Raw genomic sequence first — 27,940 nt, 5'->3', positions numbered from 1 at the left:
GTTTGGTGTTTTGGTCTCAACTATCCCTTTTTTAAAGATAATTTTGTTTACAGAGGCTCTATGATTCATTTTATTTGTTGTTTGTTTTGTTTATTTATTTTTAATATTTCAAATGTCTTCCAGCTCCAGTATTTAAATGTTCATAGGAATTTAAAGGTTATTGATCCTTGAGATTGTGTTCTTGCGTTACCACCATTATATTTCTTGGAAAATGATCTCAAAACAACAACATTATCAATTATTGCAATAAATTTATCATGACAAACTTACTTACAACTCAAAAGAAACGTAAAAACTCGGCTGTTCTTGTTTGATGCACTAAACTTTCAAAACCCTTTTTAAGTTTTGGATCTGGATGACTGAAATCCATTCAGATGAATTTATTTGCTTGTTTTTTGTTGTTGTTATTTTGGCCCACACAGTGCTGATGTTGATGTGTTTTCTCATCCAGAGGGTGTGATGCGCAGCAAGCGGCGCTGCGTTCTGACCAAGAAGCAGCCTTACAGCGGAGATGAATGGTGTTCTGGTCCAGACACGGATGACGAAGACAAGCCGCACGCCCAACGTAAGTCTGTAAAATCCTCACCAACGCAGCTGTAACCATGGCGATATCAATGAATCTTAATCTAATTACAGAAATCTCTGTTTTTATATATAGAATCCATATAAGCTTGGGGAAAAAAAAAGTGGTTTTAGCTCCATCTAATGTTGAACTGTTGCAATTAAGTGGATGCTTGTTTCAGCCAGAGAGAAGCTGAGCTCCGGTTCTGTTGGTTTGTCAGGTCCGATCCCGGGACATGCGGACCGCCTTCCTGCTGGAAACATGGCGGCTGAATCCGGGGCGGCCGTCATCGGATCGGGACCGGCGCTGAAGGCGGAGCTGCCGCAGCCTTCACAGCAGGTGGTCTACGTTTTCACCACCTGCCTGGCCAACAGGTGAGACGCACGTTCAAGATTTAAAAAGTTCCTACAGGTGATTAAAATATTTTAAAATGCTTGAATTTTAGGAAAGTTCTTAATAAAGTTATAATTTAATGTTTGATTAAAAACCTAGATTATTTATTTACAGTTCAAATCAGATATTTTCACACACCTAGTAAAAACATAAAAACTTTTTTTTACTGTCTGAAATAAAATTAGACTTAAATGTTCTGTTTTTATGTTAGAATGACCAAAATTATTTTTATTTGCTAAATACCAGAAAAACATTTTTGTAATTTTGATTGCATTTTGTGTTTAAGCCTTTAATTTGAGCAGGAATGTCATTTATCTTAATGTGATTTTGTTGGAATATTTCATTAAAGTGAATATTTATTATTCCTAATGACTCAGTGATCATATATTTTATGCTAAACTGCGTTTTTGTAATTTTGTTTTGTTAAATTGGAGGCTTGTTATCACACCAGTTTGGTTTCTAAGGTGTATCAGAGACATTTTAAAACATAAAATATTCTTTTGTTTTAATTTTATCCTGCTGTAGAAACTATAACGCCACCAAAAAAAAATAGATTAATAACAGTAATAAATGATTATCTGTCTCCTTTAGTTTGTATTGTTTTTATCTCCAAAATGTGGTGCTGGAAAAGTTTGTAAACTTAACTTAAAAATGCCTAAAAGGTTTTGAATTTTACTGTGTATGTAAACAGCATTAATAAGTTAATTTTTTAAATTGTTTCTTCAACAGTGCTGCTGAGGCAGTGATGAAGGGACAAAGTGATTCAATCCTTCGCTTTCACCAGCAAAATGTTCCAAACTCCAAGTTGGAGCAGGTCAGAAACCGAAACTTAAAGTTTGTTTTTTATCAGAATGTAAATGTGCGACTGTGTAAAAGACGACAGCTGCAAAATGTGTGTGAGGAATGATTGGCATAGCTAACTTTATCACTTGTTTCTGTTCCTGTTTTATTTTAAAAATAAAACTTAAAAAAAAAAAAAAGAAATAAGGAAGGCTTTAATGTTTTGTTTTGCCAAATGTACCTTTACTCTGATTGTGGGGATATGTAAACACTGAATTTTAAATCTGATTTCAGCAGTCTGGTACCACTAAAGTTTCATCTCTTCCTCTGGAATACAATTAATCACTTTGATTCATTACCAAAGATTTCTGTCTAATTTTTAGTGCAAATATCGAATTACACTTGAAATAAGGCAAAACTAACTAACCAGTAACTTAAGATTTAGGTCAATAATCCCTTAATATTGATTTTAAAAAATAGTTTCACTGGTAGATTATTTTACTTATAACAATATATTTGTCCAATAATCTGCCAGTTGACCTAGTACTTTTTGATATATATTAGCGAATTATTTACTTAAAACAAGCTCTTATATTTTGTCAATGTAAAACTTATTATATTCCACATTTCCAATAGCTCAAGCTGCACAAAGTGCTTCTCAAGTTAAACGCAAAAAAGAATACTGGTAAATAAGATGCATAATAGTGGTACAGTAAAGTAAGAAAAAGGCAATAAAACGATAAGAACAGCTAAAGAGCTGTTGGATAAAGTACTTGCTAACTTTTAAGATATTTTCACTAGAAACTAAATTAAAAATACTCTGTATGATTTTGTGTATTTGCAGTGAGGTCTATGAAGTTAAAATATTTACCGTGTGTATTCCAGTTTGTTTTAATGTCGGTTTTCTTTGCTGCAGGGCTACCAACAAGGGAAGCTCCCTAACCTACCTGAGAAGGTAAACTCCAGCTGCTCTCCGCTAACCGGAACCCCCAAGTCCCAAAGCGGAACGCCGCGGCCAGCCTCCGCCGGAGTCGGAGGTCCGTCGTCGGCCGGACACTCTGACAGCGAGTCCGGTCAGGTCAGACCTGCCGGGGCTCCCGGCAGTAACAACGGCGCCCCCCAAAGGACAGGTGGAGGACTCAGAGAGTCGGGTAGCGGTGCTGAATCGGGTGCTGCCGCCTCTCCGTCTGGAGGCGCCAGCATCCTGTCCGCTCATCTGCAGGGTGGCGCGTTGCAGAGAGGCGGCAGCAGGAACATGGACTGTCTTTCCAAGGAGCAACTCGAACACAGAGAGCGCTCATTGCAGACTCTGAGAGACATAGAGCGGCTGCTTCTGCGCAGTGGAGAACCGGGAGGCCCACACTGCGGCGGTACGAACAACCCAACCAACTTGAATAATACAGACAGGAGTGGCGCTGAGGACGGTGAGATTGGTACGAACGCCTCTGGGAATTGTGCTAACGCTAGCATGTTGCCGAAAAAGTACGAAGAGCCTCTCCAGTCCATGATTTCCCAAACGCAGTCTCTCGGCGGGGCAGTGCTCGACAACCCGCATTTAGACTCTCACCACAACCTCCCGCCGCCATTGCATCACCAGATGCCCTCGCCTGGAGACAACATGGCGCCCTTGATGGGGCCAGAGGGGCTCACGCGGGAGCAGATGGCGTGGAGGAAGCTTAAGGAGGAGTACTACCAGGAAAAGAGGCGGCAGCAGGAGATTGAGCACCCTGGACCCCCGCAGCACTTTAGAATGATTCCTGAGGCTGGCATGCATGGGGCCCCGATGATGATTAGAGGGCCACCTCCTCCCTACCACAATAAACCTGGAGACCAGCAGTGGGCTTCTGGGAATTTGATGCGACGGGGAATTGGTGGGAATGGGAAAGTGTTTGAGATGCACCCGGAGGGGCCGCGGGGCCCTCGGTTCCTGGGTCCGATCCAGAGAGGGCAGCCAGGTGGAGGGGGTTTCCCCGGATCCGTAGAGGGCCTAGGACCTCAGAGGCCTGTCCGACCCGGGATGATCTGGCTGGAAGACGTTCCAAACAGCGGCGGTGGCGGTGGACCCTTCCATGGCTGCTACCCTGGCGGAGCTCCCCAACACTTCCAAGACGACGCTGAGCTGTTGGCGCGCGAAGAAATGTTCCGGATCATGGAGAAACGGCAGATGCAGGTGTCCAGGTTTGAGCTAGACCGATTGGCTAAACAGCAGCAGCAGGGGAACATGGGGTCAAGAATAATGGACGGGTTCGGGAGTGCAGATTTCCCCAACTTAGGAATGGGGCGAGGCCCGCCGTCTGGTCGGGTGGATCCAATGGATTTTCCTGGTTCAAGGGAGATCATGATGTCACCTGGAGCGTGTCATCCAATGAGAGACTTGGTAGATTCCCCTTTAGGGAGTAATATCCCAATGGGAATGAACCCTCAGATGAACCTTCAGCAGCAGCAGATGATGATGTCACAGAGGCTCAGAGGGGGGCCTTTACCGGACATGTTTGGACCTGGAGAAATCAGCGGAAGAGGCGGGAATAAGGGGATGATGCCTGGACCTGACGGGCCATTCCAGTTTCCCGGTCAAGGTCCCTTCCCTGAAGGACAGGTGGACGGGCCGTTTCTCCAACAACCTGGCCCTGAGATGTTCGGCCCTGACCAGCCTGGACCCAACCAGCTCGGAGCTACGTCTCGGCTCAGCCATTTGCCTCAAACCGAAGGCCTTAGAGGAGCAGATCTCGCTTCCAGAAACGCCCCTGAAATGTCAGTCAGCGTTAACTCCCTTGCCTCTCCATCAGTGCCTCCGCCTCACCAACTCAAATCGCCATCCCTCAATCAAGAGCCATCTCCTCTCTTGCCTTCTCCGTCCGCTCCAGGGCTGAAGTCGCCGCTGTCTAACACCGGACACCACCCCGGTTTCCCCCCGGCGTCTGGAGCGGGAACTCCTTGCTCTTCTTCCTTAAAGTCTCCTCAGTTAATGGCGTCCTCCAACCTCGGCTTGCACTCTCCGTCGGCTTCTCCGGGGCAGCTGAAGTCTCCAGCCATGGCTGTTGGTTCTCCTGGCTGGACTTCACCTAAGGTTGCTCTTCCAAGTCCCGGCGGCCCAACCAGTGGAAAGCCCCTCGGCAATGGAGGAAACGGCTCTACTGAAGCAGGTACACTTTAGTCAAGTTTATTTGCATAGTATATTTCAGCAACAAGGCAGTTCAAAGTGCTTTACACCATAAAAACATCATACAGTCAAGCAACGAACATTACATCTTGTCAAATGCCATCATCAAACAAATGCATATCAAATATGTTGACTACTGCTCCACTTACTGCTAATCAAAAGCAGCTCTAAACAGGTGCGTGTTTAGCCTTCATTTAAGAAGGAACTCAGTGTTTCAGCAGTTTTTGGTTTTCTGGGAGTTTGTTCCAGATTTGTGGTGCGTAGAAGCTGAATGCTGTTTCTCCATGTCTGGTTCTGGGGATGCAGAGCAAAGCAGAACCAGAAGATCTGAGTGATCTGGAAGATTGATACAACATCAGGTCTTTAATGTATTGTGGTGCTAAGCCATTCAGGGATTCATAAACCAACAAGAGTACCTATTATGCTACCTTGAACAGTTTAGGATAGGTTTATAGTCTATACAAAACATGTTCATTACATTTGTTTCACAAAATTTTATATTATGAGATTTTAGTATGGTCAGTTCTGCATATGTTGAGCACTTTTCAGATTGAGCTGTTTTAGGGCCTTTGGATTTAAAGGTTTGTCACTTTTAATTCAAATAAGCTGCTGCTGGCCATGCGCCCAAACTCACATGAAAATTGCTCCAAACAGTTGTTCAATTATCCAACTGTACATCTTCGAAAAGCAGAAGTAGGAAGTAGTTTCTGGACTGTAAGTCAACAACAAAGCCTTGTCTTTTCCAGCAGCCATTGTACAACGCATACAGCAGTAAAACCAGCTGACCAAACATTCTGGAACTCAGCTTTGGTTGCTAGGTGACGGGCGGAGCTCTGTTGGGGTTGCTAGGTAACGGGGCAGTGCCTGCTGATTCTTGATGTTACATTTCATAGGTTTTGAAACAGCTAATTTTCCAGACACCAAAATCCATTAAATTATTTTCTAAAAAAAAAAACGGCTGGGTGGGTTTTTTAAGCGCTTGAGCTGCTTTTAGAAACAGTAGGAACCCAAATGGAAGTACAAAAATGTGCAAAATGTGAATTTTGGATAAAAGCTCCCCTTTAAAGTCTATTCTCTGGGCTACAGGGAGTATGGATTTTAGAAATGGGGTGATGTGCTTCATCTTCCTGGTTTTAGTGAGAACACAAGCAGCAGCATTCTGGATCAGTTGAACTCTATTTTTTTATTTAGGTAGACTTGTGAAGACACTGTTGCAGTAATTAATGCTTCTAAAGTTAAACGCATGGATGAGTTTCTCTAGATCATCCTGGAAAGTTAGTCCTTTAATCCTGGAAATGTTCTTCAGGTGATAGAAGGCCGACTTTGTAACTGTCTTTGTGACTCTGAAGGTTCAGGCCTGAGTTCATCACTTCACTCAGATTTCAAGAGTCACTAGTTTCTTTTAGATGCAAATCCCAGCAGTTACTTTGCTACTAATAACCTTTTTTTGTGAATTTTGCAGGCCAGCCCCATCCTCCAAGAAGTTCCAGCTCAACGCCCCTTAGCCAACCAGCTTCTATGAATGCCGGTATGCCCTTCACTTCCTCCCCAGGTGCAGCGCCATCCCAGAATCCTTTGTCCCTCATCATGTCTCAGATGTCGAAGTACGCCGTCCCCAGTTCGACCCCGCTCTACCACGATGCAATCAAAACAATCGCCACTTCTGACGACGAGATGCTGTCAGATCGACCTCTTCTGTCTGGTGTCACTATTGGAGGTACGAAGATGCCACAAGAGAAACACAATGTACATTTACACATCAGCATTTAAGAAAAATCAAAACGATCAGTTGGATTAATCAAGATTAATCTGATCGATTATTGCAATGATCATCAACCAATTTAGTATTTGATCTATCTTTAACTGGATTAAATAAAATCATTTTTAATTTGGTCCAAAGAAATATTTAGGGCTGAAATGATTAAGCAATTAATCATGATTAACTGGATTAATAACCGATTAATTTGATAATTTGATAATTTGATCGTCAACCAATTTAGTAAGTGATTAATTAACTGGACTGAATTAAACCATACAGGAATGTTTATGGCTGAAATTAATCGAGATTGATTCGATTAATCAGTTGTCGCAATAATCAACAATTAATTTAGTAATCAACTAAGGCCATTACCTGAAAAAACAAAACTCTACAAAAATATGTACATTTCGCATGTTAGATTTTTTAAAAAAAAATGCACTCTGTTCACTGTTTGGAGTGAAATCAGTAAAGTTTGTTCTGTCCTCCATGTTTTCTCCTCTTCCTCTCCAGGAAACATGGCGAACGCCCAGATGTCACAGATGCTGAACTGTCAAGGCTCCATCGGACCCCAGAACGAGCCTCAGAGCCCGATGGGTCTGGTCAGCCAAGGCCAGCAGCATCTGTCCCATGATGCCCCTGGGCCTGAACTGGGCATGCCGGCCATGAGTTCGGTCATCATGGGAGGCGGCGCGCCTGACGGGATGGGCCCCAGCAGCGCGTCGCCGCTGTCGGGGGGTTTTCCTCGCATGCAGCCGCCCATGCACTCTCCGATCGGAGGAATGCCGCCAAACTTCCCCCAGCCCAGCGACGACATCCTGCCGCATCAGCAGCTGCAGATGCTCAGTAAAGGCCACCATCAGCAGCGCGCGCCGCACCCGCCCGACTCCTTCCCGCCGCTGCCTCTGGGCGACGGCCCGGATCTGAGCGAGGTGATTCGGCCGACGCAGACGGGGATCCCAGAGTTCGATCTGTCGCGCATCATTCCGTCCGACAAGCCTAGCAGCACGCTGCAATACTTCCCCAAAAGCGAGCCTCATCAGAACCCGCACCAGCAGCATACTCCACAGCAGCTGCTCAAGCAGCTTTCCCAACATGGCGGAGGCGGTGGCGGCGGTGTGTCGTGCAACCCGCATCTAGCCAGCCTGCAGAGCATGGCGGAGCAGCAGCTGCCTCCCCACCCTTCGCACGGAGGGATCCGACAGGGTATGGGCGGGTCGAGGGCGGTGATGTCCGGCGGCGGCGCCATGTGTCCGCCGGGACACATGATGGGAAGGACAGGAATGATGCCGCCGCAGCAGCAGCCGGCTATGATGGCCAACAATCTCCTCCACCATCCGTCGGGGCCATACCCCGGCATGATGCCGCCGCAGCAGCACCCGCACAGCTTGATGGCGCAGCAGAACATTATGATGATGCAGGCGAAACAGAGGAGCATGTCGATCCCGGGGGAGCCGTTTGGACACCAGCGGCCCATGGTGGGGCCGCCCCACCCCCAGGCGGCCATGATGGGGCAGCAGCAGCCACTCCGGCAGCGGGGGATGTCTCTGGACAGTCCGATCGGCTACGGCTCCGGCGGCATGGCCAATATGCCTTTCTGACCCGGCTTCGTACTTACACAAACTTCCCAACACGTCCGGTTTTTGTGTACTGTTATTCCCACCTGAGTGAAGTTCCTTCCTCCACATCTTCTTCAGATTAAGCAAAATTTGTGTCAAACGTTTGTGCAGCAAACATTTTTGTTTATGCTGTTTTTAAAGATATTAAAGGAGACATGGTAGATAAAATTCACATTTTGCACTTTTTCATTTTTTCTTCTGAGTTTGTACTTCTAAAATCAGCCCAAACACTAAAAAAACAAACATCCAGCTGCTTTTTGGGAATACGTTAACCCAAGCTGAGCTCCAGCGTGTTTGGAAAAGACAAATGTTTTGTTGTTGACTTGCCATCCAGAAACTACAGCAGCTTATTTGGATTTAAAGTGATGGAGGCCCTAAAACGGCTCATTCTGACATTTTAAAGATATTCATAAATGTTTCCAGAGGTCATCAAAGGTCAACCAGCCAGTCTACATTTACAAAATCAAATGAAATTGATACAAATTAACTGTGCTATGTTTGTGCAGCTAAAATATTTAGCACAGTTGATAATGATTTATTTATGTTTGTTTTTGTCCTCGATCTTTGACCTCTGCAAACATTTAATATTTTTTAAATTTTGCTGCACAGACTTTTGACACCAACCTCATTTCATATGAAGACGGTTGGGGGGCGGGGGGCAACTTCACTCTGGTGTTAATCCCGTATATGTCTGAGTGATAATCTCCAAGTTTTCTGGGTTGAAGCTGATTTTAAGAAATGTAAAAATTTCAAAGCACTGTAACACTGTTCTATAAATTTGAAGCCATTTTCTAAATAATAAAAATACTGTAAATTGTGTAAATTTCAACAAAATCTGTGTATTTGCTTGGTGACGGTCGAGAGGAGTGCCTCAAATTTCTATTTGTTTTAATATCATTGATTTATTTTTTTCTCCAATTAAAAAAAATTGTGAAAATAAATTATATATAAATATATAATATATACTTGCTGTATATAAGATGCAATGTGTGATTGTTTGAAGTTGTTCTGTCTGTGTTTTAATAGAAGTCTACAAATAGAATAATAATCTCTGGAGTTAATTTGGTTATTGTGTTTATTTCTTTAGGCAACAGTTATTTGTCATATATATATATACATACACAAAAAACTTTGTTTAGCTACAATACAGGCAAATAATACAGTTAATTGCAGCTGGATACCTTTTATCCATACAGTAAGTACAAGATTGTGAATACAGAAACAGGAAATGTTGAGTATATTGATGTGTATATATATATATATAGGTTATTGCCAATAACTGATGTCTACCAATATACATTTTGCTACCTTTTTCACACCCTGGGAAAAAGAGACCACACCACTGACTTAAATTAAATTCCCCACAATCCTTTGCTGCATCACATGATCAAATCCTTTTTTTTTTTTATCAAACCTATATGTAAAAAAATTACCAAAACTAGCTGATATATTTTGCAGCCCTAATGTTAACCCTTTAATGTGGCATTACTTAAAAAATATTGTTGTACCTTTTGAGATGTATTTGTAGCTGACTTTTTCACACAAATTGAGCTTAATTTCCAAATTAATTTCTGAGGAAATTTGGTAATTAAAATAAAAACCTTCAAGCAGTTGGTTGTACAGTCAACCAACCGATCCAAAGGAATAAAAAACAAGGTGAACTACATTAAAGTACATTTTCAGAAAACAATCTACAGTCAAATATCAACTAAAAGTATTTTAAAGAGAATATCAATAATTCATGAAATTAGACTGAAAATAGATGGAATCATTGGAAAACATGGTTAGAAAACAGTAGCACCAAGGGACAGACCAACCTGAATCTATAAAATGAATACAGAGCACATAACAAATTAACATTGTGAATCGACTAACTTAATTTTCAGTGCTATTTAAATTCTGACATGCTAAAATAATTATGAAATGGTTTACTAAGTAGTCTGTTCATGCTAATGAGATGAGTTCAAGACTAACTTTAGAAATTTTTGAGAAAAAAATGTAGAAATTTCTGACTTTGAGAAGTTACAAATTTGCTAGAAATTTTTTTTTAGATTAATCTGAGAAATGTTTTTATTTATTTATTTTTAGAAATTTCTGAGTTTCTAAATTCAAAGACATTTTGAAGCTCATGAAATTTCCATGTTTTCTTCTAGAAAACTTCTGAGATTAATCTCAAAAGTTCAGTTTGTTTTTTTTTGTTTTTGTTTTTCCACAAGCAAATTTGCAACTTTTCAGAAATTTTCATGTTTTTTTCCCAATAAATTTCTTAGATTAATCTCAAAATTTCTGGAGAGTTTGCATTTTGTTCCTAATATTAAGATTTTCGGCAAATAGGCGGGGGTCCGCTGTGTACGTAATTTTACATACAATGCCAATTCCTTACTGTTTCCCTTTCCATTTCGTGCCCTTTATGGGCCCCATATGTAAAGCCATACGTACACTAGCGTACTTCACTCCGCGGAGGTCTGCGCATGCTCGACACGGACTCAAACTGGACGTTCGGTGTCGCACTGTGAACTGCTCGGCGGGAAACTGTTCAAATCGAACTGTTTTGAATGTGACACTGAGCTGATATGGTTGAGAATCGGCGCCATCTTGTGTGAAAATGACGTCAAATTTTGAAGCGTTTCTCACGGAAGAGACAGCAACTTGGATGATACATCAACGACTTTCAGAGGAACGAAAAAGACGTGGAGGAAAATGCTTGCGCTCTGGGTAAGGATTAGACACCGCGTAGGAAATTAGTACGCTGGACTGATATTGTGAATTGTAGCATAGGGCTGAACAACATGGCCGAAAACTTATCAGGAAAAGTGGTTCATATGAATCGACTTCGGGAATTATTATTGATTTTTTTGTTTTTGTTTTAAATATTCGAAATACTTCCAAACTGGTGGCGTAACGTTTCCTGTTCAGTTTTAAGCAGCTGAGACACAGTGCTTGTTAATTAACCGGTTTTTATTAGGTAATCAGAGAGTCAATTAATTAGTTGATGGCACAGATGTCACAGTAACCAATAAATCAATTAATCGCATGATAAATTAAAACACTTTCAATAATTTCCATTTGCATGATTTATTGTTTTTATCTTTTCTCTCTTTTTCTACCAATAACTAGATGATAAGTATTCAGTCTGGTGCTTTGGTCTCAGCTAGACCTTTATTTTAAGGATAATTTTGCTTACAAATACTTTATAATTCATTTTGTTTCTGTTTTTTTTTGTTTATTTATTTTGGATATTCAACATGTCTTCCAGTTCCAGTGTAAATATTCATTAGCTTTCCAAGTTTATTGATCTTTGAGAATGTGTTCTTGCATTATTATGCCATTATTACCATTGTATTAGTTGAAAATTGAATCAAACAACAATATTGTCATTTATCACAATAACTTCTGGGACAATTTGTTATTGTGACAGGTCTACCACCAACCTTACTTAGCTAGCCGTCAGAGGTTTAGCTAACATTCAGACGTATTATCTATTGATATTGAGATATATATTGTTCTTGATTTATTGGTCCATCCCTATTGGATAGCACTTTAGACTCTGAGTTGTTAGTCAGTACATGACCATGCTGTTTGATGTCGTTACATCAGAAACAGACGGTCTTCCGTAATTTTGAGCTTTGATAAATCGCAGGCAAAAGCGGCTGCAGCCCAGACGACACAGAAGATGCAAAAGCTCGTTACGAAACTGCACCCCAACAAACGCGTACAGGAACGGGTTGAGGCAGCAGTGTGAGACACCCAGACTCTCTGTCACAGTATGAGCTTGAGCTAGGACTTGTTTTGGCCAGCAGGTGTCACTCGTTACGACTTCCAGTTCAGCGAGAGTTTTCATCAACGAGGTGATGTTGTTGGGTAGCCAGCAGACACAAAACACAATGGTGACGAGCAAGGCCAGCCGAATGGCTCCCTTCTTTGCTTGGCTTTTCTGACTCTTGAACAAAGTGATTACAAGTGCAGTGTAACAGTAACACATGACAGCCAGAGAGAAGAAAAATGTCACATGATGCAAGAACCTGTTGGCCAGAACCCAGTTTTGCGCATTGATTTCATAACGATAATAATCGCACTCGAGCAAGGAGTCGTTTTTTTCTGACTTGACGGAGAGAAAGACGGCGTTGGGCAGTGACAACAGGAAACAGATGAGCCAAAGTGAAGCGCAGGTCAGGTGCACTCTTTTTGGGCGTCGACTTTGCATGCTGGGGATTGCATGGACGATGGCCAGATACCGATCGAATCCAATGCAAGCCAGGAGGAAACTCCCACACAGGAGGTACATGTTTCTCAACACGCCATAGAGCATGCAGAAAAACTCCCCGAACAGCCATCCGGCGACGCTTTCAATCACGTTGAAAGGCAGCGTGAATATTAGTATGAGGTCGGCCAGGGCGAGGTGCAGCAGGTAGATCTCAGTGATGCGCAGCCGACGGTGACGCTTCAGGAGGATGGTGACCATCAGGCCATTTCCGACCAAACCCAGGAGGAAGATGAGGCTGTTGAGGACCGGGCTGAACACGGAGTAAAAGTCTTGGAACACCAACACTTCGTTATCGCAGGTGAAGTCTTCTTTATTATCTGTGTTATTGTCATAGCTGTAATATTCATAGTCTGTGTCCTGTGAAATAAAGAACACAGAGAATTTGACACAGCAGTGGAATAAGAGTCATTACGTAACAGATAAACAGACTTGAACCCTGCAGTCTTCTCAGTCGAATCGGTTCCGGAAGCTCTGAATGTGCCAGATTGTTTCCACTTCCTCTTTAAAGAGCTATTTTGAGTAGCAAAACATCCATAGCATCTAAAGGAGAACTACTTCCTGTAATCATCTGCAATGGATTCACTTGCTTCAAAAACACAAAATATTAACAAGAATTTTTATTTTTGTTTTAGTGCAAATGTCTTAATACACTTGAAATAAGACAAAACTGACTTACAAATAGCTTTTTAGCCAGATATAGGAGCTTGTTTTAATTCAATAATTCCTTAGTATTGATGGAAATGTCTTAGTTCCACTGTTAGAATATTCCACTTGCAACATGGGAAAAATGTCTTTTTATAAATTAAATAATCTGCCACTGGAACTAGAACTTTTTCATCAATATAAAGATATTATTGACTTAAAACAAGCTCTTATATCTCGCTGAAAAGTTACTTTTAAGCTAGTTTTGTATTTTATATATATCTTTTACTGAGATATTTTCTTTGGAAACTAGTCCAAAGGATTTTGTGTTTTTGCAGTGTATATCAAGTCTGAACTCTTATAATGTATTACTATCGGGAAATCCACAAAATTTAGTTACACGCCAACTGTTAATCCAAAATCCAGAGTATTTTGAAATTATTATTCTTCGCCCGTAATAATCAAACTTCATCAGATATTGGAGATGTGATTGGTCCATCCGTTCCTAACAGAGAACGATGCTGTCAGACTGCAGGTTTATCGGTGGTTCCTAAAGTTTCTAAGGCTGCGTTCATACCAGTCCTGTTTAGTCCACTTTAATCAAACTGTAGTTCGTTTGTCTAGAAAGTCCAGTTCATTTGTGGAGGTGTGAATGCGCAACCAAACTCTGATGTGGACCAAAACAATGAACTCTGGTCTGCCTACAAACCTTGGTCTCAGTTCGGTTGATGTGAACTCTGGTGCAGTTCAAATGCATATGTGAACGCCAAGCGGACCAAAATCACTCCAAAAGCAGGAAGTGGACTACAGTGTAGGGCATTCTGGGTAAATATAACCAAAACAAACGTGCTAGCCTAGCTAGTCAACCGCATGCCACTTCATCTTTTGTTTGTTTACATTTCATAAAGAAGGAAGTTGCGCTCAGTGTCTTCAGACGTTTTCCTGTCATTTCTTTTGGTGGTTCTTGGTGCAGCGCCTCCAAAGGCGAGGAGGGGAACAAGTTTTTCAAACGTTTTTTTTTGTTTAACTCAGTGCATTGTGAAAAGGAACCGCTACAGCTGAAAATGTAACAAATGTTGCGACTTTGGTCCCCAATCGAACCAAATCTACCGGAATATCAGGCGTGGAAACACCTTGACATAAATACTCACCACTTTTCATCTACTACATTCTCCTACTACTCTCCGCTTTTGCAGTTAACCTCTGGCTTTTCTCTCCATATAAATTATACTTCATCTGAGATTTGTATCATTATGATTTACCTTTTCTCTCTTTTTGACAATATTACTAAAAAGGCTACTTGTTGCTATGGTTGCCATGGTTACTCTAGTTTAGCTATGTTTTTCTCCTAGATTAAATGACTTATGTCTGTGTCCGTACTTCTCTACTTTTTCTGTCTGCTTTTTCTCAAACTTCCAGTTTAAAGTTGAGTTTTTATTAAGACGACGTTTGTTGTAAATTGGTGCTATTTAAATAAACTGAATTGCTTATAAAGTTACATTAAAAAACATCAAAGATTTGAATTAACTAGATAAAAAGAAATCTTTGTCAACTAAAAAATGAATAAAATATAATCGGTTCATCTTAACTTGATCTTTACAATTTTGGCTGCTACTTTTAATTCAGTTAATTCATATAGCTGCAAATGACAACAAACAGCATCCATTTTATACGCAATAATGTGTAAACGCATATATATAAATCTGATTATGTGCATTATTTCCTCTTTCTCTGCTATATCAGAGAAATCAACCCCTCAGCACATTTCTTTTAAATATTCAACATGCTTTGGAAAAGTTCTTCTTTTCTGGTTGCTTGGTTAAATAACAGGAAACAAGCAGTGCACACCTAATTTGAATAAATCCCATATGTTGCATACATCTTTCCTGTCTAGGTTTACTTAACACATTTAAGTAACAGAGCAATTTAAAGGAGAAAATAACAAACAAGCAAGAAATAATGCATTGCAGTTGCAAAATAAAGAAAAAAAATACAAATATTGGGTTTCCAGTTTAAAAATCTGTATTGGTTTTAACATTAAAATATAAGAATTCAGGTAAATCGACTTAAATTATAAAATGAATCCACTATCTGGAGATAAAAAACCCACTGAATGATGAATTAATCAGCGTTATTTTGAACGTGGGTTAAAGTCTCACCATGCCTCCAGTGTAGGTCTTTGTGAAAGCCATGACGGCGCGGCGGGAGATGATCGTTTCACACTTCTGCAGCGACAAAGCACACACACTTCCTCTTATGCTTTCCTTTTAAATGTGCCTTTAAGCCTTTCTGTTGGGTGGAGACACGGAGAAGAGATTTAGCAGCCGAAAAAAGATTATTATAGCCTTGAAACTGAATTCAATACGACCTGCAGACGGAGATTTTTAATTTGTAATCGGTAAAAATTGTTAACATGATTTTCTTACACAGGAAAATGTAAAGTACAACAGAATGTATTTGTGTTTTCATAACCGAGTTTTAACAAAACGTAAAACTTGATTTTTACTGAAACGCCGACTTTGCTGAAATTTTTTTTTGGACTAATCAGAAATTTTCTACAAAAAATGTGAAAATTTGTGAATTTCAAATGTTGAAAATTTCCAAGTTTTCTAGAAAATTTCTGAAACTAGTCTCTGAGTTTCTGAGTTTTTGGTGAAAATTTTCTCCTTTTTTTCTGTCTACGGTGGCCCTGATGCATTGTCATAAAAATCCCTTTAAAGTTTTGGATATATAGTAAATACCAGTCTTCTTTATTTGCTTAATTTTAGGTTATTTTGTTTTGACCTGTGATAGTCCACTTTTCTCTGTTTCTTTTTTCTTACTTTTTGTCTCTGTGGCTGTTAGATTTAAAATAAACCCAAAACAAGTTTAAAGTTTCATGCATCCAGTGGAGCATAATGGCGAAAACTGCAATGCTCCACTTGTGAAAGTAAAACTGTTTGACCTTCATTACTCAAATAACAATTTTGAATGCCGCACTGCAAGTCAGGACTTGTTCAGTAAAATAAAACTAAATAAAACAATTCAGTATTTAAAATAAAATTTACTGACCAAACTTTAAGGAGACTTTGTCTTTGTTTCTTTTGGGAAGAATCTTATTATTTTTTACTGTGGTACTTTCTGTGGCAATATTCAGAGTTTTGTTTGATTTCTGACCTTAACTGTTTAAATATTAAGTCACTCACTTCGTTTCAGGGGATTTTAGAGTCTGTAGCCTCCAAACAGCAACACAAAGTTTGGTGTTTTGGAAATGACTTAGATGTGAAGAAACGTGTTGTTTGCATGTTTGAGATTTAATGGGGGATGAATGCGAATTACTTTTATTTTTTTTAAATATGTGAGAAACAAATTTAATTTTGATTTCATAATTAGTCACCATCTAGTTTCTCTCTCTCACTTAACCCTTGTGCGTGCGAGGACGGAGGCAAACATAGAGGACTATGGAAAATGATACAAGTTTTACGTGTTTGGGGTCGGTTGGACCCCATTTCTACACACAATGGTTAAAAACCTGATGAAATGCACTGAAGTGTGCAACAAGAAAAGCATAAAAATGCTCAAAATTATTTTTGGAGGCGACAGGCTGGCATTTGCTCTGAAAACACTTTTGCAAAGCTTTGCATTAATAAACTCCTATTGGCTGGCATCATACGTCTGCAAACTGCTACAGCGAACCCTGAAGGTCACGGACTGAAGGTGTGAACACAACCACATCATCTGCAAAAATCTGACGTTTCGAAACCAGATACTGTGATTTCCATAAACGCCACAAACAAGTTGAATTCTTCTGAAAAAGTTCCACACCCTGAAGATTTCTTACTGTAGCAATGTGTAAGGCTACCAGAGGTACTTCTTCCTGTTGAAAATACGTTTAAAGATGCTACGAAGCTGCTGGCATGTTTTTCAGTGTAGATTAAATAAGTTCAAACACATTAAAAACATTCATTCTGACTTTGATCACTTATGTGGAGAGCCTTCCTGTGATCTGCTCGGCGCAGATGAAGTCGACTTTCACTTCAAGTTATGCATGCGCCCAGTTTTCTTTTGGTCACATGTTTGTCTTTAATCTTCCTAAAACACGTTCACCAGAAAACAAGTAGATATTTATAAATAGAGAGACAAATACAGTGTTGTTTTCACAGCTTTGAGTAGAATATAAATGCTTTATTGTCCAAAAGTGGACAATAAAGCACATTTATTGCTTTATTAAAAGCAATAAATATGCTTTATTGCTTTTAATAATAAAGCAATATTGCTAAATATTGCTTTATTCAGAAAAATAAGTATGGAGGAAGGATCTGTGATAATGCTCATTTCTGCACCCAGGATGCAGCCATCTGTAGCAAAAGCAGCTCAACAACAAAACCAGTTCAGGTATAAGTGAAATTTTAAATCTGTTTAGTGTATAAATAATGTAGTTTATATTAAAATGTAACTTTTTGATTTTTTCCCCCCGATAATTCATGTAGAATATAGATACTCAAAAAAAATTAGGACTACTTCTTTAGAAAGTAAGGCCGATTAAATGTGTACATGTGACCTGTTGTGTTTCCTTGAACAGATTAGGAGAACTCTACGGGTGATACAAAACAAAATCATTCTTAGATTATGAGATTCTGGTCATTTTGGTCTGCGTATGTTAAGCTGTTTTAGGGCGTCTTGTCACTTTAAATCCAAATCAGCTGCTGCTGGCCACGCCCTCCAACTTAACAGATGAGCAATTATACAACCTGAAAAGCAGAAGTAGAGCCTCCTGCACAATCAGCATGATTGCAGCAAGTGGTTTCTGGATGGTCTTTTCCAGCAGCCATTGTACAGTGCCTGCAAAGGAGCAGTTGAGACCAAATGGAGGAACAAAAACATGCAAAATGTCAGTTTTGCATAATAGGTCCACTTTAAGCTTTACAGATACAATCATTTAGCTGGTGTGAAATAAACATTTTATCATATTTCAAATGTAAATCTGTCTTTATCTGTTTTTGGCATTAAGCTGCAGCTGTGTGCTGCTGTCATTATAAAAACATTTGGAGGTATAAAACCATCTTTGATCAATGTTTTCAGTCACAGTTTGCTTCATTTTTCCACACAAATTATTTTGTAAAAAAAAAATCTCCTTCCAGACAATATTTTCTAGACGTGGTGCTGAAATAATTTATGAAAGTAGTAAGACTTTGTCAATACCTGTTGTGTTCAGCAGTCTAAATATTACATGTTTTAGCTAAATATACTTGTATGACTTTGTGAATAATTAGAACTTCTATTAAACTACAAAATCTACAATTTTGTGGCCTATTTATGGTATTTTGGTGCTAAAATGTGTAACAAACACCAGAAACAGAAATTGAGAATGGCTGCAATTTTTATGTCATTTTAATGGTTTATTATTGTTTTTTATGTTCTTTACAAAAAAATGATCACTTATTTTATCTTTGTAATGACATGTGAAGTGAACCTGCTTTATTTCTTCGTGGTTGTGAGATGATTCTGCTCTGGAAATGCCTCATTCTCATATTTCCCCAGGTTTCATAAGTTGGTATCATGGTTCGGCCACTTGGGGACACAGAACAGGAAGTGAAGTCATGCATGTCAAAGTCTGAGCTGCTGTTCGTGACAGGACATGCTAGGCTTTAATCGCTGTCTGGTTTCTGGTAAAAAGTAATTTTTATGTGATTGCTGCTGAGTTTCTGGCTCTACTTCCCGTGGAGAGAGAAAACAATTTTAGCAGGAAAGATGTTCAGCAACACGAGAGCAGCTAAAAATCATTTTAAATAGAACAATGGAAAAGAGTCAATTTCTGCCAAAAAAAAACACCTCAGAAATGTTCTAGAAAAATCAAGAAAATGCCTGAGTTTGAAAAGTCAAAAATTTGCCAGAAAAATAAAAAATATTTTTTAATGAATTCCAGAATAGAATAATCAGAATAGAAACGTTAAATGAAGATTCCCGTCCTTGACGATCATCTCTATAAAAGCTTAAAGATTTTTTTTTAATAAATAACAGACAAAAGAGGACAGTTTTTACAACAAAGTGACAGAAATATTCCTGAAGAAGGAAACAAATAGAGGTAGGATTAGACATTATTTTAATTAAAATAAAAAAGGACAAAAAGATGTCAGACAAGGAAAAAACTTGAATCGTTGAACATGAATTGATTAAAGAATAATTCAAGATTTTAAACAAGGTTAAAATTAAAACGTGAGCTTTGCTTTTATATTCAGAGCAGTTTTACTGAGCTATGCAGGCCACAAGTTGAAAAGCGGCCAAAGTTACTTTTAGATTTAAACACTTTCTATGATTTTAGTCACCAAATGTACAGAACTTTCTGCAGTCATGAACTCACAGCAGTTGGAGGGTAACTGGTGACTACAGTCCCTCTGCAGGAATGTCTGGCCGCGCAGCCTGGCGCTCACCAAGAAATCCCTGCTGCAGACCGCAGAATGCCCGGGGCGGCGTCCAAAGCCTACAGCACCCTCTGGTGGGAGAGCAGAGACACTGCAGATCCGGCTGCAGCGTTATTACTGTTAAAGAAACACAAACAGGGCGTTTACAACGAAGCTCGGACATTTTCCAGAAAAAAATTCAGTTATTTATATTAATCTCAGAAAAAAGGAAATGTCACAGATCGGCAAGAAAAGAAAAATATTAATCTCAGAACTTTCCTAGAAAAGAAAAAAGTTTAAAATTTGCTAGAAAGTTTTCTGAAAATTACGAGAATAATATCAGAAATTTTGTAGAACAGTTTCAAATGTAGAAGATTCAATGTCAATCATGTTTTTATTATTTAGTTTTTAAAATACCAAGATTTGTACAAAACTTTGCATTTTTGTCTGTCTGATGACATCATTTTGTACAAATAAAATCGGGTGTTATAATGTACTAGTACTAAGGTTAGTACATATAAGCATTATTTTAAAATAAATATTTAACTATTTGTTTATTTACATCTAATACTGTTTTTAAAAACTATCTGAAGTGGTTATAAAAAAATCTGTAAAATGTGCCAAAGTTTTTCTTTTTAGAATAATCGCTAAAATACTTTATAACTAAAATAATTGCTAGTTGCAGTTTTCCTTTTATCTATAGTTTATGTCACAGGAGAGTAGAGTACTTTACTCAGGTAAGAGTAAAAAGTATCTATCCAAGAAATTACTTAAAATCACAGAATCAGACAGACCAAAACATAAAGTTCAGTAGAAATTTGGATATTTTAAGGACAAAAATTACAATATTTCATGTAAGTAACAAAAAATAAAACCAGGCAAAAGAAAATGTTTCCAAATCAGTTTCTTTCAATAAAAAGCTCATGAAACTTGCATGAAAATACAAAACAAACAAACCAAAAAAATCCAAAGCGATTTTAGCTTTTGTTTAATAAATAAAAAACACCTCAGAGTTTACACAGTTGCGATGTTGACATTTTAATCCGTGGCGCATTTCTTCACAAGGAAACCTTAAATGTTGATTTGTTGATTTGAAATGGAATCAGCTGATTTGTTGGCTGCGGACGGCTTCAAATACGGCTGGGAGCCATCTTGAATCCTTGTTTGACAAGACTCTCTCGTAGTCAGCTAAAAAAAAATCCAGTACACTGTACAAAAAACCGCAAACGGAACCGCTTGATTTCTGTTATCCAAGGTAACTGCGTTTGTATTCAACCCGAGACAAAGTAATGACATGTATTCGACTGTTGGCGTTTTCTGACGGCTTTTACCTTTAATGGTGAACGTTAATTCGCCTCCATTAGCCAGTTAGCTCGTAGTTACCCAGTCTTGTCACTAATCGACAAGCGAATAATTCGGACTGTTAATAATATTGTTCGAGACGATTTAACGCTAAAACACAGACCAGAAAATGTAAGTCGTGTATTAGCTTTTTGGAGTATATTTGAATACGGAATCCTCATTGCTGGCGCAAATCTTTAGCTTCATGCGCTAGCTCGAAGGTAACTTAGCCCCATTTGACGTTGGTTTAACAAGCTGGATAAAACTGGGAAGAAGTTATTTTATTCTTTTATTTTATTCTTTTGAATACACGTATCTATATGTGAAACAATAAATATGTTTAAGATGGCAAATTTGTTTCACCGTGACGCTTTGCCTTGCTGTTAGCATTTAGCAACGGTCACCGGAGGGTCGGCTAACTTGACTTTAGGCCAACTCCTAGCTAGCGCTTCTTACGATTAAAAATGCATTTTTTTAAGGCTAAATATTGTGAATCACTTATTTAACTGACACCTGTCTTTATTCAAGTGTTTCCTTCTGTGTTTCTTATATTTCAGGGTTGGACAGACTTGAAAGGACACAGAGGCCCGGTTAAGCTAACGGGATGGCTAACTGAGCCAACGTTTAAAAGCTAGCTAAGCCTTCCTGGCGTGTTAATTTCCAGATAAAGTTGGCCGATTAGCCCTATGCGAAGCCCTTATTTAATTTTCATGCTCAGAAGTCTTAGTAAATTCGAAAGGACGAGTTCATTTCTTGACACTTGATGCCCCATTAGTTTTGATGAGTAATTTGATTTATTGAAAAGCCAAGGGAAATCTTTAGTTTGAGTAGTCCCAGAGAAGTGGACTCGGTTTGTTTAGAGACTGTTAAAGATTTAATTGGTATTGAAGTAAAATAAAAATAAGTGGACATGAGCACCACCAGGACAGAGAACCCAGTGATTTTGGGCTTGTCCAACCAGAACGGACAGCTGAGGAGCTCGGTGAAACCTGCAGGGGCACCAGGTGGCGGTGGAGGAGGTCCTCAACCTCCGCAGTTAAACCAGATGATAAAAGGCACAATCAACGGCAATTCCCAGCCAGCCCCTCCAACAAACGCTGTTATCAAGTAAGTCCTGCCACCGAAGAAATTAATATTTATCAAAGATACCCCAATAAATCAGCGAAATAATGGATTCTGCCATTTTTTCCCCCACTTGATTTGTTCCAGTACATTGCATTCTACCAATGTTTTTACTTGATTTGTTCCATAGTATTGGATTATATCAGTTTTTCTGCTTGATTTATTCCAAAATATTGGATTCTACCAATTTTTTCAACTTGATTCAGTCAGATCAGTGGGACAAATGCTGAAAAATGAAATTAGATTTCAGGATATAATCATGTCAACTATGCATTTTAAGGTGAATAATATCAGGATAAATACTGAAGGTAGATGCTTTGGTAGTTAACTCATCTGTGTGAGAATCCTGCAGAGAATCTGTTGGAATCAGTCCTGAGAATCATAATCTTCATGAATGTCTCTTTATACTGTGGATGTTTTTCTTTACCCACTCAGGCCTGGAGACGACTGGAAGAAGAATTTAAAATTGCCCCCAAAGGACATGAGGATCAAAACTTCGGTAAGTAGAAATAAAATTTGAATTTTAATGGCAAAATACATATCTATACATCCTGTAATCCTACTAATGAGCTATTTTGTGATTGCAGGATGTGACTGCAACTAAAGGCAATGAGTTTGAAGATTATTGCCTAAAGAGGGAGCTACTTATGGGAATCTTTGAGATGGGCTGGGAAAAGCCATCTCCAATTCAGGTACAGCCTCAAATTGGTTCTCAAACTTTGGTCTGTCGCAGTAAATCAGTTAACAATAATTCAATCATCTCTGTGATTTATTGTTTCTTTATTTCTACCAAAAACTGAGTGGCAAAAGTCTTCAGTCTGGTGTTTGTGTCTACTAGATATTTCTTTGAAAGACATAATTCATTTTTTTTATATTTAAAATGTCTTCCAGTTCCAGTGTTAAATGTTTGATCTCTGAGAATGTGTTCCTAAGTTATTATGCCATTACCATTATATTGCCTAAACAATGTTATAATTTATTGCAATAACTACTTAAACTTTATTTTTCTTGTAAAGTACATGTCTACAGTAATTAACCACCTCCTCGTTGCACCAGTTAACATTTATCAAATATTTGTAGTAAAATGTTCATAAGAAGTGACTATTTTCCTTTAGTAAGCTCTTAAATTAGCTCATACTTTGACATATATAATATAATCTGTTGTAATCTGGGCGAGCTGCTGCTGTGTTAATCTCAGTGGATATCTGTGGGTTTAGATCGAACCAGTCTGGACTGGGTTTGGTAGAAAGTGAACTCTTACATTTGAAGATGAGTTATTTTTATCTCGTCCTGCTGTTGCCTTTCCGTTTTCTCTCCCATTGATTCAGCTGGAAACATTTAACCGCTAAACTGGTTCTCATGTTAAAACTCAGATCTGAATGGAATTAAATTTTGAAAGTGAGTCAATTTTAACTTTAATCTTTCATGTCTGTTTTAAAGAATGACGGAGAATAATAATGATTTAAACATGTGATGACAGGAAAAGACAGAAGATACTGCGATAATCAGTTTGTGGAGGGAAATTTATTTGGTTTCTGCTTGAAATTGATATGAAGCTTTAACGGTTGAAGATGTTTTGTACATGAACAGGAGACGTGTTTTGTTCTTGTGCAGGAGGAAAGCATTCCCATCGCACTGTCAGGCAGGGATATTTTGGCCCGAGCCAAGAACGGCACAGGAAAGAGCGGAGCCTACCTCATTCCCCTGCTGGAACGCATCGACCTGAAGAAAGACTGTTTACAGGGTCAGTCCGGTTTCTGCTCATTTAGCTCACATGGCGAGAACGATCAGAGAAATTTAACCGCATCCAGGACTGAGCCACTTTAAAACATGAGAGTTCAAATTAGACTTACTTCTAATTTGTTGTTATTTTATGCACAAAAAATAAAAATGTTCCTTTTTTAATTTTGGGGAATGTAAAGTTGACGTCATTGGTACTTAAATTTTGGAGATGGAAAAATCTTCAACTACATCAAGAGTTAAATCTGGAGTTTTGCCTCAAGTTTATGCCAAGTAATGATTACTGAGGAACAAAAAGGCTTTGTGCAAATGTGAAAACGGATGAGGGATTCCCTGATTGCTTCAGAAAGACTTGGTGCAAAAATAGCTTCATGTTAATCTCCAGAAGCTTTAATTAAAGCAAAATAAGACCCATATAAACTCTCTTCTGTGAGCAAAGATAAATGTTTTGCAGATTTAGCTAATGATTAAATTTTTGTGACGAACGTCCAATCTGTGTTTTGTTTCTAGGCTTTGAATTTTAGTTAATTGCATTTACATTCTTCTTCTCGCCGTTCTCTCCTGACCAATCATTGCTTTATAAACTCCAAAAACACCAAACCTTACAAAATATTTTTGTCTTGTTTCTCGTGCAAATATGTCAGCTTTGTCTTGTTTCCAGTGAACTAACTTACAAGTAACTTTTCAGCAAGAAATAGGAGCTTGTTTTAAGTAAATCATTCCTTAATGCTGATTAAAAAGTTCCACTGGCAGATTATTTAACTTATAACTATGGAAAAATGTCTCATTATAGTGAAATAATCTGACAGTGGAACCAGTATTTTATTTTTTAATCTACAATCAAGAATTATTTTTTTTAAGGTTTTGTTGGCTCCAGTGGCCTTTATTTGAAAGTAGTTTGACAGGAAAGAGGGTAATCAGAGAGGGGGAAGACATGCGGCAAATGTCACCAGGCCGGGAATCGAACCTGTGACCACCGGCATGAGGAACTAAGGCCTCAATGCATGGGTTGTGCTTTGCCCCTGCGCCACCACAGCACCCCATACAATCAAGAATTATTGACTTGAAAAAGCTCTTATATGTTGCTAAAGAGTTGCTTATAAATTAATTCTTATTTAAACTTTACTGATTTATTTGCACTAGAAACAAGACAAACATACTTGGTAAGATTTTATGTTTTTGCAGTTTAATGGGAGCCCTGTCTCTGTAAAACATTTTCAAGCCAGAATAATAAAGTTGACAAGCAATTATTATGGTTAACATTATAAAAACCTGCAGATTTCATATTCATATTCCAAATCCTTCTGGTGGAAAATTTTAAGCTTTTTGACATAATCGTCTCCAATCAAGCTGTGAATTTGACAACTTTAGTCATCAGCAGATTTCTTGGAGCCTTTCTCAGCTTAATTAAACTACAAATGTATTCACACAAGGATGTAAGCAATTAAAATAATATCTAGTATTCTGATGAGGCGTAAAATATAAATAAAGCTAGAAATCCAAAGGACTTGATGTTTATTGCCACTCTGAAACTTTGGTTTTAGACTCTGCAGTTGTAATAGAAACATGACGGTAAATTAACGTCGTTTCGGTTTTAATATGTTCTTTACTTGCAGCTTTGGTCATCGTGCCCACCAGAGAACTGGCACTGCAGGTCAGCCAGATATGCATCCAGGTCAGTAAACACATGGGCGGCGTGAAGGTCATGGCGACCACAGGGGGGACGAACCTCCGCGACGACATCATGAGGCTCGACGAAACGGGTGAGCATCCCACCAGCGTGGGATTTTATAAAGCTGCACCTAAAGAAACTTACTGAGCTTTTACCTGAAGTTATACTGTTCAAGTTATTTAAGAGATGCGCCAATCCATTTTTTTCACTTCTCATCGTCTGAGCCGATAATTTGCTTTAAAAGTTTCTTCATTTTAAACATAAATGTACTGAATTACAGATTTATGTGATGATTCTGCACCAGTTCGGCTCACTGAAATACACCAACAGCTTCACAAGCTCAAACATCTAAAAACACCTCAACTTTTTATTTTAACAATACATTTATTGAAGTTTTTTGGATATAAAACACACTTTCATTGAACTCTTGCCACCCACAATCAAAATAAACTAAATTCAGCTAAAAAATAAAAACACAACTTTAATGTATTTAATCAGTGCAATCTAATGTAAAATAAATAATAAAAACCGACATTAAAATAAACTGCAACAAACCTTTTAAATAACTCAGAAAGTGCATTTTGAAAATCTAAATACAATATAGTAAATATTATTTACTAGAAAGTAAATATAAAATAAATGTGACGTTTCTCAGAACACAAAACATAGAATTCGACTGAATAGATCTGCACATCGTCACAAATATCTGATCAGATTTTTTCCCCCCAATATCGGGATTAATACAGATATTAATATTGTAATTTTTTATTTTTGTCTTCCAGTACATGTGGTTATTGCGACACCAGGGAGGATTTTAGACCTAATCAAAAAAGGAGTGGCCAAAGTCAATCAGGTTCAGATGATTGTTCTGGATGAAGTGAGTCATTTTTGCTGTTTTTGTTTTTCTGAATAAATCCGTCTATGGAGGTGAAAACAAAATGTTTTCTCTGCTTTAAGGCCGACAAGCTCCTGTCTCAGGACTTTGTGGTCATGATGGAGGAGATGCTGGGCTTCCTGCCCAAACAGAGGCAGATTTTACTTTACTCCGCCACTTTCCCGCTCAGTGTGCAGAAGTTTATGGTACAGAAAAAAAATCACATTTATTCACACACACACACATATATATATAGTCTAAAGCTTCTAGAATAATCTAAATGTCTTTTTTTATCCCGGTTACAGAACGCACATTTGCAAAAACCTTATGAGATCAACCTAATGGAGGAGCTAACGCTGAAGGGAGTGACTCAGTATTATGCTTATGTAACAGAAAGGCAAAAGGTCCATTGCCTCAACACCTTGTTCTCCAGGGTAAGTTTGGGCCAAATCAAGGTCATAAATGTTCTTATTGTGCCAGAATGTATCGATTAAACCTGAAAAACCGTAAAAATATGAACTCTTAATATTAAATATTGAACATCTTTTCAGTCCCTCCGGGGTTTTGCCATTGGGATTTTTAAAAACAATGTTTGTGGTAGTAATTTATAAATATGTGCGCTCATGTGTGATGGTAAATACCACTTTTTATTGTAGTTTATAGCATCAAGAGAGGCAGCTGTTTAGTAGAAATACTGCCACCTGCAGGTGGGAGTAAACGGTCGCTTGGAGCCAATGTTTTTCACTATTTTTGCCAAAAAGCTGCAATAAACTCTCAATTACATATTAACGCATAAAAGTGCAGGGATTTGTTGATTTTTGCGTGAATTTCCATGATAAGCAAGAAATCAGAGGGACTGATTGATTGAAAACGGATAGAAACTAGTTTGATTGGATTGATAAAATATTTAAGCTCAATGTCATCTTTATGGTTCTGTTTATGACCCGTTCGAGTCCAGGGGCGTCAAACCAAGTTTCATTTTGGGCCAAATCAAAAATCAGAATGTTGTGCCAGAATGTATTGATAAAACCCAATAAACTGTTAAAATATCAATAAATAGTTGTTTGTTTTCAGCGTTTCTTAAAAGTAAATATTGAACATCTTTTCAGTCCCTCCAGGGTTTCATTATTGCTTTGGGGCCATTTGTGGCCCTCGATCAGTTCAACAGCCTAAAATTGGCATCAGATGCAGATCTGCATTTAAAATCAATGTTGGTGAAAACTGATGCCAGGCTGCTCAAAAATAATGCAATTAATCTTAAAATGGAACGTGCAACACAAAGTATTCATCCAGGGCTTTTAATTCAGTTCATAACAAGGACCAAAAACATCCAGTGGGTTTTAATAAAATGCAGACCTGGACATGGCCATTTAATAAACCCTTAAAAATAAACGAGAGTTAGCCATGGATAAATAAATAAAAATCTAGAAAAAAAAAATTCTAAATATAGTATATGGTTTGACTTTTTATTATTTTAAATCTACAAAGAACTACAAATATCTTTGCGTATTTCAATAAAACATTGTGTGCTCAGGTTTATTTAGCAAAAAAAAGGTTTTTGTGATTATAATTGGGGGGGGGGGGGGGGCAAAAAATTCAAAATGAAAATTTTTGGCCCCCCGCCCCAAGGGTTTG

The 27,940-nt window shown here is 38.5% G+C and overlaps 3 protein-coding genes across 4 annotated transcripts in view; 2 read left to right on the top strand and 1 right to left on the bottom strand.

Annotated features, from left to right (window-relative positions):
* Window positions 1-8,513, top strand: part of bcl9l (bcl9 like) — a 36,107-nt gene extending 27,594 nt beyond the window's left edge. For both annotated transcript variants that reach the window (XM_015031395.1, XM_015031396.1), the window contains 6 exons: window positions 452-565; window positions 783-936; window positions 1,685-1,769; window positions 2,652-4,878; window positions 6,358-6,612; window positions 7,165-8,513. In XM_015031395.1, the coding sequence (XP_014886881.1) occupies window positions 452-565; window positions 783-936; window positions 1,685-1,769; window positions 2,652-4,878; window positions 6,358-6,612; window positions 7,165-8,252 (3,923 nt within the window). In that variant the 3' untranslated portion in view covers window positions 8,253-8,513. The remainder of the gene's footprint in view (window positions 1-451; window positions 566-782; window positions 937-1,684; window positions 1,770-2,651; window positions 4,879-6,357; window positions 6,613-7,164) is intronic.
* A 3,103-nt stretch (window positions 8,514-11,616) lies between these two features.
* On the bottom strand, window positions 11,617-15,610 carry cxcr5 (chemokine (C-X-C motif) receptor 5). The gene is made up of 2 exons (XM_015031397.1): window positions 15,336-15,610; window positions 11,617-12,891 (listed from the first exon to the last, which is right to left on the bottom strand). The coding sequence occupies exons 1-2, from the start codon at window positions 15,366-15,368 to the stop codon at window positions 11,830-11,832; spliced, it is 1,095 nt and encodes a 364-aa protein (XP_014886883.1). The 5' UTR covers window positions 15,369-15,610; the 3' UTR covers window positions 11,617-11,829.
* A 5,067-nt stretch (window positions 15,611-20,677) lies between these two features.
* The window catches only part of ddx6 (DEAD (Asp-Glu-Ala-Asp) box helicase 6), a 17,071-nt gene continuing 9,808 nt past the window's right edge, over window positions 20,678-27,940 (top strand). Inside the window, exons 1-9 of the mRNA XM_015031393.1 lie at window positions 20,678-20,811; window positions 21,455-22,004; window positions 22,455-22,518; window positions 22,607-22,711; window positions 23,634-23,763; window positions 25,376-25,522; window positions 26,214-26,308; window positions 26,389-26,511; window positions 26,611-26,739. Coding sequence (XP_014886879.1) covers window positions 21,808-22,004; window positions 22,455-22,518; window positions 22,607-22,711; window positions 23,634-23,763; window positions 25,376-25,522; window positions 26,214-26,308; window positions 26,389-26,511; window positions 26,611-26,739 — 990 coding nt within the window. The 5' untranslated portion in view covers window positions 20,678-20,811; window positions 21,455-21,807. The remainder of the gene's footprint in view (window positions 20,812-21,454; window positions 22,005-22,454; window positions 22,519-22,606; window positions 22,712-23,633; window positions 23,764-25,375; window positions 25,523-26,213; window positions 26,309-26,388; window positions 26,512-26,610; window positions 26,740-27,940) is intronic.

This window comes from Poecilia latipinna, unplaced genomic scaffold (genome assembly GCF_001443285.1).
Source record: "Poecilia latipinna isolate Pla-1442-1.1 unplaced genomic scaffold, P_latipinna-1.0 Scaffold205, whole genome shotgun sequence".
Taxonomy (NCBI): domain Eukaryota; kingdom Metazoa; phylum Chordata; class Actinopteri; order Cyprinodontiformes; family Poeciliidae; genus Poecilia; species Poecilia latipinna.
The sequence above is the reverse complement of the archived record's forward strand: the minus strand, read 5'-3'. Positions and strand labels throughout refer to the sequence as shown.